We start from the raw sequence: 18,423 nt of genomic DNA, 5'->3' as shown, positions 1-18,423 counted from the left end.
GTTGCGCAAGGAGTGATGCAAAGTCCACTTTGCATCATTTACTCTATTTTTGTTTAAACTCTTTAATATTAACTATAGACGTATACGTAAAATATGGATGCGTTCACATCTGTCGAAATTTGATATAAATCATGGCACGTAGTAAATCCTAATTTATCACCGACAAAGTTTTGACTATCCAAGTGTTTTTATTATGAACTTTTCAACATTTTTCTTCAGACGATTATCAATAACAATCAGTCAATAATTCATGTTATTGTATCAATAATGAGTACAATTAAATATCTCAATAGTAACCATAGTAGTAATGTAAGATATTAATGCAATTTTATCCATTCTTAATATCACATTGAAAAACAACAGGCTTTTATTAACTGACAGGTTTCCACTGTACACGGACACAGACGAAGAGGGCAAGAGCAGACACAGGAGAGAAAGAGAATGAGAGTGTCAGGGGCTGAAGGAGAAGAGAGCTGTACGTTCAGAAAACGGACATCTGTGGAGGTATTAGAAGCAGAGCTAAAGAAGAAGGGCTGTGGAGGAAAGTCTGGACAAGAGGACTGGATATAACAACAATGTGCCTTCTGTCTCACTGTGATTCAGATATTAACAAACTTTAAATTACACACTTAAACACACAAATAAGTAGACACTCATCGAGCCAATCGTTATTATTATTATCACTAATACTATTATTATCATTATTACTATACCATATGTTATAGAATTTATAGTCATTAAAGAGATAACAGAAATAGAAAATAACTACCCCATCTGAAAGTGCAAAGACTAAGTATGGATCAGAACAATGCAAATGACAAAAATATTGATGATAATAATAATAATAATAATAATAATAGTATTTTGTATTTACATACATTTAAATACAATCAAAACTGCCCAGGTTGAGCTAACATTCTGCAGCAGAGCGGGTTGTAACATGGTTTTGTGAGATGGCAAGTGTGTGTGTGTATGTCTGTGTGTGTGTGTGTGTTGGGAATTGTTTCACCATTATTTTCACTGCTGAAGGGAAGAGACTGAGTATCTACATATAGCTTATGTCATTAACCTCTACACACCGATTTTCTAAAACTGTGAATTTGACCAAGAGAACTGTGTTAGGATGACAACTCAGCTGCGAGTGATCCACACTACTCTTATTTCAAGGTCTTTCAAAAGCATTATTACCATATAATCTCAATTTTGCTGCACTTTCAAATGGCTAATTTCTATGATGTAAATCACTTAGCTTACATTCGTTTGTAGTAATACCTGGTGTTTTCAGTGTTTGATACAGTGATGATCACATTCACTGAATGGCCTACATGACTGACAGGTGTTTACATAAAATAATTACATCACTGTGCCATACATACATTATAGAGTCTTGACTTAATTGTGGCCTAGACATTGGCTGGGCATCAGTGTGACAGTATGCATTGTGCATTACGTGTGTATGCATGTATATGTGTGTCTGAGCATACATTCCAAAGACAATGCTTTCACAAAGGCTGATATCAAATACATTTATGCTGTGCAAGTGTGTGTGTGCGCATGTGCATGATATTTATGTTTTTTGTGTGCAGTTGTTTACTGTGGGTTTTCATATTTCACGTGTACGGTCCATGTGTCTGTCATATGTGCAAGTGGTGCCGACCAACTCAGTAGCGCCGGGGGGCGGAGTCTCTTCCCTCCTTCTTGATGATGATTCTCTGGTCATCGCCTGTGTCATCAGGTGACTCTACCACCTCCTCTTCATCATCGCCTTCCCCCTCCGTATCTGCTGCTATGCCCATGCGATTCTCATACGACTGATAGGGAGGTGGAGGAGAAAGAGATTTGCATTCAGTACATATGCTGTTTTGCCAGTTGGTCAAATTCACCCTTGCTCTTTTTCATCGTTTACCTCCATGGGGTTCACGATAATCGTGAGGGCTGAATCATCCCACTGGCCACTGCCCTCTTTTCCTCCACTCCTTGCTCCGTCACCACGGCGGTGGATGGAGCGGATACGGAACACACCAAGGATCACCATGACAACCAAGAACCCCACGCACACCATGATGATGACTGTGGCAGCCCCGGGTACCACTACAAAAGAGATGCATTTTGGAATATTGGAACACGCTTTGGAAGGATGCACACGTGTCGGCACAACCTGACTGTTGTGCAATGCAATGTATGTTCATCAGATGCTTTTGATGAGTCACTGTGTTTGTGTGTGTGTACCAGAGTTGCGATGTGGGTTGGGAAGTGTGTGTCCGCTTAGCTCTCCTGTGTGATGTGATGGGTGGAGGAACTGCTGCTGAGAAGCCAGGAGGTGTGATGGGTGATAGAGACTATCCAGAGAGTGCAGGAAATTCACCTACACGTGAGAAGAACAGAGATGGACAGACAGAGAAGGAGAGAGAGAGGGAGCAGAGGCAGGTGCATTTGTGACTGGTCTTGGATCTGCACTGAACAAATATTCATGTCTTCTTTGGCATGAGTTGATCTCTTGAAACTGCGTAGAGGTGAGTTAGAGCTGAGATGAGTGAATGCTGGGTGTGGTTGTGCAATTTTGAGGGCTGTTCTTGGTACCTCCAGGGTGAGCTCATTACTGGTGTACCGTCCGTTCATTTCTGAACAGGACAGTCGGAATCTCCTCTCAAAGCGGGCGGAGCCTTTTGCTAGCCTGTAACGAACTGAACGCAGGACATCCTCATACACCGAGATAGACTCCGCCCCTGCAAACAACATCAAAGGGTGTAGAAGACCTCTGCACATGAATATGTACTTTACCTGCAGAAAGGTCAGTCAGTAGCACTGCATCCACTGCAGGTGTGTAAGACCTGATATTATAGACCTCAACATCAGATTATCAAGTCCTTCTCAAGTTGTATTTTAAGCACATTAGAGCACATTGAAACACGTACTGTTGTGTCTCCTTTGGTCTAATATACAAATGCCTTAAAAGGCATTTGCTTAACTGAGTATTGTTATCTCATGTAATTCTCTATAGCGAACACAGAAAAAATGCAGTTTGGAATGTTATGTACCACATATGTAAATTACCAGTGATGGCAATGTAGGCTGTTGTGTTGATGATGTCCAGCCCCTTCTCTCTTAATGACTCCATGTCAACCAAAAGCTCCTCCTTCTCTGGGTTTAGCTCCTCCCCAAGGGGTTGGACTTCACAGCCATCCAGAGTGTGGGCCACTGCATCTGACATGAGAGCTAATCAAAACAGAGAGTGTGAGGATCAGTAAACTCAAATATTTACTTAGCTCTTTTAACAAATAACTAACACTGTTAGACCAGTTTGAAATAAAAATTTCTAACAATTTCTAACATTTTAAAAACAAAAATACATCACTCATCAGAAAACAAGCAAAAACATCAGCAGAAAGCAAAATGCAGTTCTGTCTGGTCAAAGTGGCGCAGATAATCTGACAATCTCACAACGTCTGGCGTAAAACAACCACACAGAAAAACTCAGATTCATTAAAAAGTTTCATTAATAAGTCAATATAAGAAATCATGACTACAAACATTATTCCAGCAGTACATCATCAGTGCTACTGAGATGGAGCTGGAATTTTTTACAGTCTGAAAAACATTTCCATGAAAAATGCTTGAGAAAATTAGTTTCATAAAATCAGATGAAACATTCTGAATTTAGTTGTATTCCAAATACTGAAAATGACCCATCCTATTAGAAGCGAAGAAGGGCTAAAATTTGCCACAAGTTAATGACTGACACACACACAAACACACACACACACACACACACACACATACACACACACACAAACAGAGAGAGAGACACACACACACACACACAAACACATTTAATGTTTTTCATACTGGGGTTCTTTGATAAATCCGTGGTAATCCACACTAATTGTGATAATGTTTTTATAATTTCCATGATGCTTTAGCAATACTGTAACTGCATATGGCCATATCGGTAAAGCTTATTGACTTGAACAGAACCAAATTACTCTAAAATGACAAGGCCCAAGACAAAGGCGAGGCTCTTCATTACTGACTGCACTGTCACAGTAACACAGATCCACAGACACAAAGCTAAAAGTCAGGCAGGAAAAAAGGGTAAAGTCCAGTGCCAGCTGTAACCTCCCACGTAAGTCACCATTCTATTCACTCCCACTCCCCAGGTTCTACAATCAGCATGCTCATGGCTCTATAACTCACGAAAAGATATGCACGGAGTAGCCTAACCCACTCTCAAGTAAAAATACCATTACTTCGGTTAAACAATGAGTCAGTAGATCTAGCCTACCTAAAAACAGGAGCAGGAGTGAAAAAGCGTTGGTTCAAAGATTACTCATGTACTGTATTTTATAATAAAGAGGAGTTATTCTGGTCTTGTGACACTTTTGGTCTAAATTCAAATCATAAACTGTGAAGGCTCAACAGAAAAGTAGGCCAGATGCTGTCATCAACAGAACATAATCAAATTACATATAGAAAACGGAGTTGGTAACTAAAAATCGAATGGCTGTGATGTCACTGAGTGCAAAGCAGACTCTACAAGTCTGCTTCAGTAAAAGTACACTGGCAGTTCAGAATCGGTGAAATGTACGTATGCCATACACTGATGTTGAACAAAGGTTTTGTGAAGGGATCTGTACTCTATGTGCTTGGCGCAAGAGAGTAAAAGTGATGTGGTTGCTAGGGACTTTGTCTAGACTGCATAGAAACAATGTGCTCTGTGCTTTGCAATGGTCAGAGGGAGTGGGCTGGACCTTTAGTCACTCCTTTTTCTGAGTGGCCAACCCTCACACAATCGGCATTGGCCAGTGATTTGGGGTCAGGCTATTAGGTGTTAGAGAATGTGAAGTGTTAGCATGTGAAAACTGATTGATGATTTACCTGGAAAGCAAAAAGACTAGTGACAACATGATTTCAAATCCTAAAACAAAAATTAGTGCTTTGGGAGGGAAAAAATATTTGGAAAGAAAAACTGCTGCTATAGTGGACTGTGAACATGAGATAGTCATGGTACGACCCCCTCCTCCTCGACTCCTCCCCATGTGCCTGTGCTGGTGTGTGTGTGTGTGTGTGTGTGTGTGTGTGCATTGCCCCTCCCATGTTACTCGGTTGTGTGTTACACCTGCCCTTTGTTAGTCAACATTAAAGTGTAAATTTAAGTCTTTGTGTATTAGTCCTTGTCAGTGTTTGACCCCATGCAACCTGTTAGCAGATGTTCTATCGTGTTTTGTGTGCTGTTTAGTGCTTACTACATTTTGTCTTCTTTACATGCAGTGTTTTACTTTTGTTTTTGTTATGTATAAGAATAAACGTCTGTGTGTGTTGACATGGCTCGTCTTAGCCTGCCTCGCCTCCCCAAGATAAAGAGAGGACCAGTGTAGAATGTATGGAAAGCAGTTCTCTAATGATTATTTAAAGAAAGCTTGTGAAGGTGTATCAAAACAGTGTGAGGCTGTCATTGAGTCAAACAGTGTGAGGCTGCTACAAAATACTGATAATGGAGTGTTAGTTGTCTGTTTCTTTTGATTCATTGCATTTTGTGGTATCAGTGCCAAAAGGAAACAATATCTGAGCAGTTATTTTTGACTGCCAATGTATTACGCTTTGTATATACTCTGAAAAGAAGATATATACCGCATTTTTTTTACTAATGCTTAATAATGATCTCAAATAATTCAAAGTTTGTAATTGTAAGACATTAAAGGACAGATATGTATTTGCATGTGTGTGTATGTGTGAGTGATGTGTTTGCGTGTGTGTGCATGTTTGTGTGTGTGTGTTTATACAGGTACATGTGTGTGTGTGTGTGTGTGTGTGTGTGTATTTGTACATATACGTGCATGTGTGTGTGTTTGTTTAATGCAATACTCACCTCCTCCCTCCATGCCCTGGGCGGCTGTGTTTACAGCGTGAGAGAGGGAACACACGATGCGGAGCTCAGGGAACAGAGGGACTCCATGTGGACTCTCAAATTCAGGGGCCGGTCGGGCGAGGTGGGGCCCCACACCTGAGAGTGATATCTGGGGGGCGTCAGGCTGAAGCACCACCAGATATCCCTCCAGCTGCCGGAGTGAGAGACAGCTCTCCTCACTGGAACACCTACAGGTAGAGGTCAGAGGAGGGGGGCATGTGATAACAGGTATGTGATGTAAAAAAAATTATTAAAGGCCCTTTGAACAACAGTAGCCCATGGGGGGTTTTTTTTGCAGTAGGAGGTGTTGCAGTCGTACTATACAGTATTGTAGGTCCAGTCATCAAAACATAAAGCGTAGGAGCTCTTTGTACTGTGAATCCAGGCCATCAGGATATGCTGTCTCACCCACGCGCTCGAGGGTACTGGCACTGGCCACTAGTCAGCACCACGGACAGTGGACACCCCCACTCAGGCACTGTCAGACGGCGGCGGAGCTTTGCACGGCCATGGGAAGCGGAGCTTGGATGCGCCACCGATGACGTGGCTTGGCTGTGTCACATGGGAATCGACCAGCGACGATGGCACTGAGCCACAGTCCAGCCAGAGCAGATGGACAGAGAGAGGGCGCTCAGGCGTGCGGCTTTAGGTCTCTCTCTCTGTATCTTTCTTTTCTCTAAATAAAACACCATGACATTTTCCCCGATGACCTGCACGCAAGCGCTATGTCCGTGCATGCATGTCTCTCCTGTCACAGCACCAGTGTGTGTGCATGGCATGCGGGACTGTGCCGATGGCATCTGTGTGTGTGTTTGTGCACGTGACTCAGCGAGCATCTGGTTACATCTATCTCAGTCTGATCACTGGTGTATTACCAGCTGGGTGCTGTGACCCCTTGCCCTTAAATCTGATTAAACTGAAGACAAGCCTTAAGAAACACAGTCGCTAACAGGCCTCAGACTTTTCTTTTCTTGCCTGTCTCACATACACTAATCCACTTGTTCCCTGTAAGCATTTAAATGTACTTTCCCTTTTCATTCAAATGATCCATTTTAACCGAGTTGTAGCAGTATGCATTTACACTCGCTCCTCCACTGTGGTTCTACATGTACTTCCTTTAAATTGATTTGCTGTATCGGTTTTCTTCCCATCGTTTTAGCCGCTATTCATCTCGCTATTCGGGTGACTTCATTCGTTTCACATTTCTCCACAGGGAAAATGACTATATTCAATTATCTTGTTTCAGCTTCAGGAGCTGGACATAAATTGAAACCTCTCTGCTGTGGTGTTAAAGATGTCACAAACTCCAATTGAATGAAATAATAAAGTTTATAAAAGACATAGAGCAATAAAAAAAGGTTTTATTCCAGAGGATGTACTGAAAAACTTTCATATCCTGTTAATATCAGACAGAAACTTATTTTAGCATGAAATCAGTGATAAGTGTTGAATTAATGTTAAACACTGACATGAATTCACACCCCCTATTAACATACATTATTTTCATAATAAGCAAAATTTGCTGCAATAAAACCTTGCGTGGGAAAGCCAAAGCTCTTGCTGTGGGTGGAGGCGTGTAGCTGAGGGAGTGGGGAATGTAACTGGGGGCGTGCGGCAGGTACCTGAGGGCGTGGGGCGTGTACCTGAGGATGTGTGGCGTGTACCTGAGGATGTGGGGCGTGTATCTGAGGGTGTGGGGCGTGTACCTGAGGATGTGGGGTGTGTACCTGAGGATGTGGGGTGTGGGGTATGTACCTGAGGGCGTGGGGCATGTACCTGAGGGCGTGGGGCATGTACCTGAGAGCGTGGGGTATGTACCTGAAGGAGTGGGGTATGTACCTGAAGGAGTGGGGCATGTACCTGAGGGCGTGGGGCGTGTACCTGAAGATGTGGGGCGTGTACCTGAGGATGTGGGGCATGGGGTATATACCTGAAGGAGTGGGGCAAGTACCTGATGGAGTGGGGCGTATACCCGAGGGCATGGGGCGTGTAGCGTGTACCCGAGGGCGTGGGGCGTGTACCCGAGGGCGTGGGGAGTGTACCCGAGGGCGTGGGGCGTGTACCCGAGGGCGTGGGGAGTGTACCCGAGGGCGTGGGGCGTGTACCCGAGAGGCATGGGGCGTGTACACGAGGGCGCGGGCAACATACCTGAGGGAGGTCGTGAGCCGGAGCGGGCGCACCCCAGGCGTGGCGAAGCGCAGGGAGTTCCTGTACGTCACCTGCTGCACGGCACGGTTGAAGCTCTCGATGTCGTCCCCCTCCAGCACCAACACAGACTGACTGGGGTTCACGTGGACCTAAGAGCACACGAGAATAGCTGGAGCTATCTGCTCCATGGGAGGAGGGGGTGGGCGCGTTAACACTGCGTCCACCGAGGACGAGAGCGGCGGCAGCCACAGGTTACCGCGGACACGGAGAAGATGGAGGTGCATGACAAAAAAAGGGAGCTGAGCTGAGTGGCTCTGAGGGAGAGGCAGTGGACATGGCAGGACACGACGCTGTCGTGTTGCCACGGTACCTTCATGCCGGAACCCAGTGTCTCCAGGTCACCGAAGTCCAAGCCCTCTCTGCAAGCGTACAGGCATTCCACAACGCTGTGAGGCTCAACACTTCCAGGTCGCACGGTCACTCCTGACAACAGGCCCCGGTAACCACCCACAAACTTCCCTGAGTGATAAAACAGAGGTTGCTTAAGAAAGACAGTAAAAATATCCACAGACCTCTACAAAAGTGATACATACAATAATACAATGGTACAAATGGGTGGCATTTTGAATACGACATGTATATTGTTATTTCTTCACCCTCATTAAACATAATGCTAAATTGGCAAGAGCTGAAAATAATACAAAACAACATAGTCCTCTGAATCAATATGACCTATTCAACAGCTGTGCAAGAGAGTGAATTGCTGGCTTTCAAATCTGCCAGTCATGAAGGGACCAAAAAACGATCAAAAAAAGCAAATTTCAAAAACACAAAAGGTGCCTTAGATGGGTGGAATACAGGTGTTTGAAACCCAGAGGAACAAAGCACGCTTTATCTCTTTCAAGTACCATGCACTGAGGAAACTAGTGAAGAAAGCAAAAGGTGCTTTCAACCTGCTCTGCTTGCCTCCAGCCTTTCAAAATGAGCTGCTTTTTGTTTGCACTATTTGCTGTAGACATATGGCTGTAACCGTGTTGTTATTATTATTATTATTATTATTATTAATAATAATAATAATAATAATAATAATAATAATAATAATAAACAGGGGTTTTTTGGGTAATTTTATTCTTATTAATTTGTATTCATTTACCCATAGCATTTAAAGCTTCCATAAGCTAGTCAGATATATAGGTTCTTATATGGCTCAATAAGACTCCAAGTGAAACATGTGATCCTCTGGAGCCCATAACTCACCCATGTCCGGGTGTCCAGGGATGCTGTTGTTTAGAATGTCTTTCTGCTTATCCTCTGGCTCTGCAAAAAGGGGGAGGTAGAAACCCTTTGAAATAAACCCATGCTGAGGCACAATATTACACAATACTGTAATGCCAATGGAGGAAGAGTTTCAAAAGTGTTCAACGGATTTTGCATTAAGGACATCTGGAGACTAAAAGGCTGACTGGGCATCTGTCTTATACACACCTGTTCAATCACATCCGCACACATGCTTAGACGTACATGCATGAATTCAAAGACACAAAAGTGTTTGTCTGTTATGCTGAATAACGGATGAGTCAGAGGGTATTAATAGCAGACCCTGGCTGTATGCTTCTGTTTGACCCTGTCTAAGATGCATCGTGTCCAGTGGAGGATGGTAGTGTGTGACCGCGTGAGCTCACATACCCCAGCATGCTCCAATTACCAGCCGCTGGCGCGGGGCCGGGTTAGGGATGACTCCATTGTCATGGATGAGGGCGGGATCAAAGGTCACGCCATCGACGTAAAGTGTGACAGAGGGAAACTGCACGCTGAGGGACAGGTGATGCCACTCACCATCACACACCTATTAAGGTCAGGGAGCAAAGTTCATCAGGGATTTTGAACATACCACAGTCAGGCAGGAACACAATGGTAATAGAATCTGACAGGAAATTATCTAAGAATCTAACTGGCCCACACCAAGTCCCTTGAGGCACTCAAGTACACACACACACACGCACGCACACACACACACGCACGCACACACGCGCACACGCACACACACACGCACACGCACGCACACGCACGCACACACACACACGCACACACACACACGCACACACACACGCACACACACACGCACACACACACACAAACCAAAGATAAAACTCTGTCTCTCTGATCACTCACCACCTATGACACAAATGCACAGACAAGCACACAGTTACTAAAAACTGTTACTCCATATGTGTTTGCGTTCCTGCTAGGTGAAATCATCCCATAAGCCCTGGCTTACCTGTTCCAGCTTCCAGAGAAATTTGACAGGCCGCGCAGAAGACACATCCGGCCAGTAGAACAGAGAAAGGCGGCAGCCATGCACAGACAGCGAGTAGTGGGAATACGAGTCATCTGTCAATAAAAACACACATACACACACACCACACATACACACATATGTCATGGTTATGCACGGATATCTGGTTTCACACATATTTCCCAAGCCATTCTTTATTCAGTTCATGCCAGTTTTCCTCCTAGTGAATAAACTACTAACTACCACTGTGACAAGTACTTCACGACAGCAGCTGGCAGTATTCTAGAACCGAAGACGGCGTATCTTCAGGGAATACCAGCTTTGCAGCAGTGTCGAGCGGCTCAGGATGCGTGGGGGAAATGCCTGACCCCGATGACTCCGAAGCGCTGGAGCGGTGGGAGGTTCAGTTGCCATCAACAGCGTTGTAGAACAGCACTTTCACCAGATCGGCCATGACACAAGCCTCAAAAATCCCCCATTTATACCTACATGTGTTACATGACGACTGAGTCTTCTTTAATGGATATAATCCCCAATCAATAGAATACAGGATGTATAGTAAACTTGCTCATGATGGTGGGGTATAGAACATAATTGTACGCTATCTGAATTATGCATGTACACAAATTACTAAGTAAACACTGTCAGCCCAAGTGACAGGCAGCAGTAACTAACCATTCTTCACAGTGCTGCAGACAATAATTTCCTCTTCTTTACGAGTCCCTCTCGCCTGATTGGTTGACTGCTGGGTGCTGGTCCCGCCTCTCCGCATCCACAGCTGGAGGGTGAAGTGGTCTCCTGAGACAGTCGCCGCAACCGAGTCAGGCACCACGGCAACGTGGGACGACCCGTTGAAGGAAAAGACCAGGGAGGAATCTGAAGATGGCAAGGTAGGCAGCGCAGCTGTCCAATTGGCTGCTGGAGATGGAGGCGGGAGCAGGTCAACCTCGCCCCTCACAGCGCCTGAGGGAAACAGAAAATGTTTTTGATGGGAAACCAAATGTATAAGAAAAAACCTGTTTGCTTTGCTATCATTGTAATTACAAGGGAATTCTCCCACCTTAATTCATCCTAGTTTATAGGTGATGCATAGGACCATATCATCACTATTTAGCTATGCAGGATTAACTAAATGTGACTGAGCACTGTATGGGCGCAGAACATTCTGTGCCTAACTACAAAGTGAGCGCACTCACCACAGAGTCTTCTCACAGAGCGGTCAGAGTAACTGTCTCGGTCACAGCCTTTCCCGATATGGCCAGTCTGAAGCTCTACGGTGGCTTGGATGTTCCAAACGCTCTCCTCACATGTCTCCAGGTGCAGGTTGGGAAAGAGAGGAACACTGCCAGAACCAGGTGTGTACTCAACTCTCTTCGACCAGCCTGACACACACACACACACACACACACACACACACAAACACCAACATGCAAACACACACAGTGATGAGCTCATTTTCTACTGACTTAAGATGTCTGTTTCTAAATGTTACAAAAACATTAGTTTGTAATAGTTTTGACAGAAATAACACTTTGTATCATATTAGACATTTAGATAAATTCTTCAGATCTAACCTTTAACCCAAACCCCCTTTTTACATCTAATAATAACATTACACACTGTGATACCGTATAGAAAACCTCTTAAGAATTATTCAATCAATATTTGAATGCCTGTATACACACTGCAACAGAAGTGCTATGCTCGACTTGTGAAAAAACAAAGCTCTCCGTACCAATCCATCCAGGCTTGCAGGAGGGTTTGACTGTGACTATGACCTGGGCATCAGCCTGAGCTCGATTCTTCCCACAGTCAAACGCTGTCACCCAGAAGGTGTGCACACGTTGTTTCTTCGAGTCTAGTGGTTCAGTGTTCTTAATGTTTCCTGGGGGGGCGGGAGGGTATATTCAGTCACTGAGTGACTCGCATGTGAATAAGAGAGAATAAAACAGAAGAGTAGAGAATTTCTTAAAATATTGTGTCGACAGCATAAGAATGTGAGCAAGAGTCAGTCAGTAAGTATTAAAGCGATGGATGGAGAGAAGCAGATATGGAAGGTAGCGATAAAAACAGCTGGAACATCTCCAGGGACACAGTGTCCAGACGAGCACAGAGAGCCGAGGCTTCGTAAAAATGAAACAGTCAGGTGGAGTGTGAGAGACAGGAAGAAGGTGAAGGGGCGGGAGCAGGCAAGAAGATGACAGTGGAGAGTGACACAAAGGAAGTGCTGCCTGGTTCTGCCTGACCCAAAGTAACAGTTCAACCCCTCACATCCCTGGCAGAAGAAATGTGCAAAAGGTCATGACCAAAAAGACCACCCTTCCCCTCCACCCTTCCCCACCACCCTTCCCCTCCACCCTTCCACACCACCCTTCCCCTCCACCCTTCCCCACCACCCTTCCCCACCACCCTTCCCCTCCACCCTTCCCCATCACCCCTCCCCTCCACCCTTCCCCTCCACCCTTCCACACCACCCTTCCCCTCCACCCTTCCCCACCACCCTTCCCCACCACCCTTCCCCTCCACCCTTCCACTCCACCCTTCCCCACCACCCTTCCCCATCACCCCTCCCCTCCACCCTTCCCCACCACCCTTCCACACCACCCTTCCCCTCCACCCTTCCACACCACCCTTCCCCACCACCCTTCCCCACCACCCCTCCCCTCCACCCTTCCCCACCACCCTTCCCCTCCACCCTTCCACACCACCCTTCCCCACCACCCTTCCACACCACCCTTCCCCTCCACCCTTCCCCACCACCCTTCCCCACCACCCTTCCCCACCACCCTTCCCCATCACCCCTCCCCTCCACCCTTCCCCACCACCCTTCCCCTCCACCCTTCCACACCACCCTTCCCCACCACCCTTCCCCACCACCCTTCCCCACCACCCTTCCCCACCACCCCTCCCCTCCACCCTTCCCCTCCACTTGCTTATTTTTCCCTATGGCTCTCCCACGTCGGCCTTCACACTCAGGTTCCACTTATTACACCCTTGTCCTGTTTGAAAATGTTGACTATTGATCTTCGGCTCATATTGATGAGGGAGTGACATACTCATCTACCTTGCATGGCTTGCAATCCCAATCGCAAATCAAATCACCTTAAAGGGGCCCCCCCGCAAACAAAAAATCCTACACAACCCCATTTTTAATAATGGGGTCCTCGGCTTTCTTACTAAGAGGGACAGAAGTAAAAAATGAGCAGAATTTAAATGTACGAAAAGAACTGGCAAGGAACGAAGAAAGACTGAATGATAAAAATGAACAATGGCAGGTGCCAGACATTGTCTTGCCTCATTCATTTCTGCAATTTCTTTCAAATATTATAGACAATACCATATATTTCATAAATAATTCCGATTATTGTGGAATACATTTCATTTTGTGTCATATACTTTCTCTTGCTGCAGCTCTCAAAGATAAAGAAGATCAGCAATGTAAAATATGGAAGAGGTTCTTTAAAGATTTACATGCAAATAAGGTCTGGAATCCTGGAAGCTGTAGTTCTTACCGTCGTTGTCGATAGCAAAGGGGACATTCGGGGTAATGATGTCATAGAAGCAGATCTGGCTGTACTGGGGGGAGCAGTCCGCGTCTAGCGCTTCAACGCGCACAATGCGGTCGAAGAGACGGCCTTCTGGGACGGATGCCTCATAGCGACGCTCCACGAACACTGGGGAGAACTCGTTGACGTCATTCACACGCACGTGCACCGTGGCTCTGCGGGGGTTGGGAGCGGTATGGGAGGACATGTTTAAGTAAGGGACAGAGACATAGAAAGAGAGGAAGGGAGAATTCAACAGAGACAGCAGGACGATGACAGAAGGAAATGAGAGAAGACATCAGAAAAATGTGTCATTAATGGGAGTTAAAAAAGCAAATCATGAAAACAATTTTTGACTGCGCGGTCTGTTGGTGGGAGCCACTGGTCACTCTTACTTGTGGGATTTCTTGCTGTTGGTGCCGTCCGGGCCCTCGCCGCAGTCGTAGGCCTGGATGGTGAAGCTGTGTTCTCTCTGGCTCTCACAGTCCAGGGGCTGTTTTGAGCGAACCAGGCCCTCCCCCGTAGAGCGGTCCAGCACCACAGCCTCAAACTGGGTCGACCCAGAACCACCTGGACCGTTGTGCACCCTGAACCCGCAGATTTCACCTGGGGGGAGAGAGCGAGAGATATAGAGACAAAGAGAGAGCAGTTAAGAAAGAGTGAAAGAACACAATAAAAAAAATAAAGGAAGATAAATAGAAAAAAAGAAAGACAATATAGAAAAGAAAGAAATACCTAACCCCCATATAGTAGAAGTAGACAAAAGCAAAAATACTAACCACAAAAACAAAGAATTGCATTTTTTTCTCTGCCATGTTACACATGAAACTTCCTAACCAGCTATAAACATCCACCCAAGGCCGCAGACCACAGCCTTCCACAAACCTGCAGATGATGACCCAGCCTGCAGAGATGGTAGACCAGGCAGGCCTAAGCCCTCTGTAATTTTGTGCAATTTGTGTAAACACTGGAGTGTAATTACTTACTGCTGCACTACACTAATCACTTGCTGCTCCAAACTGACCCCCGCGTCAACCTCAGTGCTAATCTTGTTTTTAAACACTCGTCCGGCATGAGCACAAGAAACTACTGCGTAACAGCATGAGGCTGTGACACCGTGTTATTACTTTGGAGTAAGAGCTGAACTGAACATGGACTTCACATTTCCCCATTTCACTCTTACACTCCAAGTAAGAATGCCTCTTAAAGACCCAACAACATTTTGACTTCTTGTAGATGGTCAGATGTTCAATTTCACATCTTTTTTCTCCTTCCAAAAAACAGTGCATGGCTTTGCTCGTTCTGCAGCAGAAGAAACTGTAAGGCTGTTCCTGCATGCTTCATTGTGAAAGATGTCAGCTACACACTCATCCTCATTACCTGCATAGTGCAGAGGGGCGTCCTTATCCAGGGCAAACAGAGGGGGGTTGAGCAGGACTGTGTTGTCGTTCTCCATGACAATGCCCTGGTATTCTGTCTCGATCCATGGCTTGTGCTTATTGGCTGAGGAAGGGCAGATGTAGGGACAAGGAAAGTGAGCCCAGCCCAGTAAGAATATTTTGCATTTTCAGAGTCAAAGGAGACATTTTGTTAAAGAATCTATAAATGACAAGTGACTATGAGGGTGATTGAGTCCTCTTGTACTCTCTCTTCTACACACTCAGACACCCACACACACCCACAAATACACCCACACACACTAATGCAGAACCACGGTGTGGCGCAAGCAATATTTGAGGTGCATGCACTGCTAAGATCAAAAAGAAATTGTTACCATAACATAGCAAACACACATGCAAATGAGTTTCATGCAAATGTTCTCAAACAAGGGTACACACAAACACCAACTGAACACACACACACACAAACTCACACAAACACCCACACAGAACAGCATGGCAGGGTTCACTGCTTGGCAAAGCAATTACGCAAAGAGAGGTTTGACTCTTCTCACAAAGTGATGTATATAGCACCTATCACTAAAATACACCCTTGCTTGCTGCAAATTGCTCAGGAAAACCATGAAGTCACACACATATGCATTCTAAACCCACCTACCCATAACACTCCAAACCCTGTATCTCAAATAAGATAAATGATGGCAAAAAAATATGCCCTATAAAAACATAAGCAATACAACCCACTGGGCCTTTTGTGAATTCATTTATATATATATATATATATATATATATATATATATATATATATATATATATATATATATATATATATATATATATATATATAAACACTGACAAGATGACTCTTTCGAGAGTTCAAATTCCATGAGTCTGAAAATTATTATTCATCAGATTCGCAGTGCTGTACTACAGCACTCAACATGGCAATGTCAGGCATGTTGTATCTGCTAAATGATGTCTCTCCCTCGGTAATATACCCTGAATCTCAGCACCGGGTTGCTGGATTACACTCTGGATTATGGATTGAGAGACATGGTTCTCCATCCGTCCGGCCTTCGCTGGCACGATCACTCATTCTGTTACTACCCAACAGCTGCTCTATCTTTCTCTCTCTTTCTGTTTCTCCTTATGCAGTTGAAATGACATCTCTTTTCCACGGTACCCCGTTCTTTGTGCTACTAAAGCCTTTATTGACTTTTGTTCGGTCATTGTCTCCTTCCTTTTCAAAATACCTCCTTTTCCGTCATTCTTTATTCATTCACTTGCCTCTCTTGCTTACCCAATATCTCAGTTCTTCATCTTGCTATGGCTTAAAGACAGATTCATTCAGAGTCATGAACATAGCACTCACTGTACTGATATTTATAGCATTCGATCACATATTAAGAACAAATAAAACTCATTGACAGCTCTGACGTGAAATGCATGCCAAGGGAATAGGCACGCGATAATTTCAGGGACCGAGGGTCACGAGCTGCGCGAAAAAGATGCAGTGGGTGCTTTTTTTTTCTCTCGCTCTGCTGCAGAAACCATCGCCAGCCGTGTTCTCATAAGACCTCGCAGCTGTCATTAACACATCCCTCACAGCGTTCAGAAGGATGAAGACGACTGACCTTTGTTGCCAAGAGCAACGGAAGTCAAGCAAAAGAGGAGAAAAGAGAGGAAACTCATTCTGGCCATCTGAGGGAGGAAGGGAGGGAGAGGGAAGAACACGTGCATTAAACTGACGGTAAAGCACTGGAAGACAGACAAGAGAATATAGGCAGAGCACGGAGTGTAAATACGGAGACGGACAGATTCGCGTCAGCATCAAACACTGGGGCCTCCTCCTCAGTAAACGTGCATTTTACTAGCATTCAATTACTACCCTTGAAAAAAGTAAGGACAATCAATTAATGACCCCCCACTCCCGTCCCCGCCCGCTTCGAGAGGCTTGCACGGAGCTCGTTAAGCGCCTCCATGATCTTGTTTATGTTGCAAGGCCCCGGGTCATTTTTTATTTTTTTTTTGACACGCATCTTAAACGACATTGGGGTGTCTTCTATAAACGGCGCCGGCGGAACCTTTGCGCTGGAAAGCTGAGCCGAAACTACGCTGGATAAAACGGCCTTGGTCCCCGTTTCCAAGTAAGCGGGTACCCAGCCTCGCCGCGCTGCCAAGCAGGGTAGAGCACGCATGCAGGTGTCGCTTCGCCAGATCTGCGCGCTCGGACAGCCCAGAGTGTGTTTTGTACTCCTAGTCAAGGAATTCGGCTTTCATTGCATATTAAACGCAATGGACCGGCGTTGGCGCTCACGACGAGTTATTCCCGAGGTGTACACGGATGTACACCATTTCATGTGACATGTATCTGCGTGAAACATCCAGAATAAGGTCAAAAGCGGAAAACTTGGATGACACACAGCAGGGGCAGTACGTTGCGTGTATAATCTAACGACGCTAGGTTAGGACGAGCTATATTAAGGAAAAGCGAGGAAAACTGTAGACATGCACATATGCGACATTTATCCATCGATTTTTAACTATATGGATATCTCCGAACGCATCCAAACGTCACACACCCATAGAGCCGACAAAGCAGTACGTAAGAAACACTTTCTATAAATACAACAGTACTAAAATTAAATGTTATTTAACGACATCAAACGTTACCGTGAGGTGTGAGTTGGTACCCTCAGCCTCCCCACCGCGTCCGTCACACACTCACTGAACGCCTGAGCAGCCGGGCTGCGCAGATGTGTTAGGTGTGTCCTGTAGAATATGTTCAAGCTGTAAAAATGAGTGGAACTGGGATTTTTTGGAAAGACACTCGGGAACTGCTGTCCTTGTTGTCAGGAGGCGCCGTGCGGGAAAAATCGCCGTGCGATAACGCCAGTCCCCTCCCTCTCCCTGTTTCTTAACCCGCCCACACTGCGTCTCTCTCTCTCTCTCTCACACACACACACACACACGCTCTCTCTCTCTTGGCGGGGCTGTGTACGCCAGTGCGGTGCCCGGCCGCTTATTGCATCGACTCAGAAGAGGGAGACTGGAGGCGAACGCAAATTTACTCATTCTGAGACCACAACATTTATTTCCACTTCGACTCTGTCAGATGATTGACAAGTG

The 18,423-nt window shown here is 45.3% G+C and overlaps 1 protein-coding gene across 1 annotated transcript; it reads right to left on the bottom strand.

Annotated features, from left to right (window-relative positions):
• Positions 1–168: 168 nt before the first annotated feature.
• clstn3 (calsyntenin 3) lies at positions 169–18,199 on the bottom strand. The gene is made up of 19 exons (XM_026999112.3): positions 17,968–18,199; positions 16,929–16,995; positions 15,275–15,397; positions 14,290–14,500; positions 13,862–14,070; positions 12,085–12,234; positions 11,546–11,731; positions 11,025–11,312; positions 10,332–10,444; positions 9,740–9,899; positions 9,311–9,370; positions 8,424–8,572; positions 8,054–8,202; positions 5,867–6,093; positions 3,055–3,216; positions 2,581–2,726; positions 2,230–2,365; positions 1,907–2,091; positions 169–1,811 (listed from the first exon to the last, which is right to left on the bottom strand). The coding sequence occupies exons 2-19, from the start codon at positions 16,993–16,995 to the stop codon at positions 1,662–1,664; spliced, it is 2,871 nt and encodes a 956-aa protein (XP_026854913.2). The 5' UTR covers positions 17,968–18,199; the 3' UTR covers positions 169–1,661.
• Between the last annotated feature and the right edge of the window lie 224 nt (positions 18,200–18,423).

This window comes from Electrophorus electricus, chromosome 14, assembly GCF_041902795.1.
Source record: "Electrophorus electricus isolate QZ-2024a chromosome 14, ASM4190279v1, whole genome shotgun sequence".
Lineage (NCBI taxonomy): Eukaryota > Metazoa > Chordata > Actinopteri > Gymnotiformes > Gymnotidae > Electrophorus > Electrophorus electricus.
Note: the sequence above shows the minus strand (reverse complement) of the source record. Positions and strands in the feature narration are given on the sequence as shown.

Coding starts and splice junctions, on each gene's coding strand:
- clstn3 (XM_026999112.3), bottom strand. CDS start 16,995: ATGGCCAGAATGAGTTTCCTCTCTTTTCTCCTCTTTTGCTTGACTTCC. Junction 14,501..15,274: donor CGCCCCTCTGCACTATGCAG/GTAATGAGGATG, acceptor CTCTCCCCCCAG/GTGAAATCTGCGGGTTCAGG. Junction 12,235..13,861: donor CTTTGCTATCGACAACGACG/GTAAGAACTACA, acceptor CCGCCCCCCCAG/GAAACATTAAGAACACTGAA.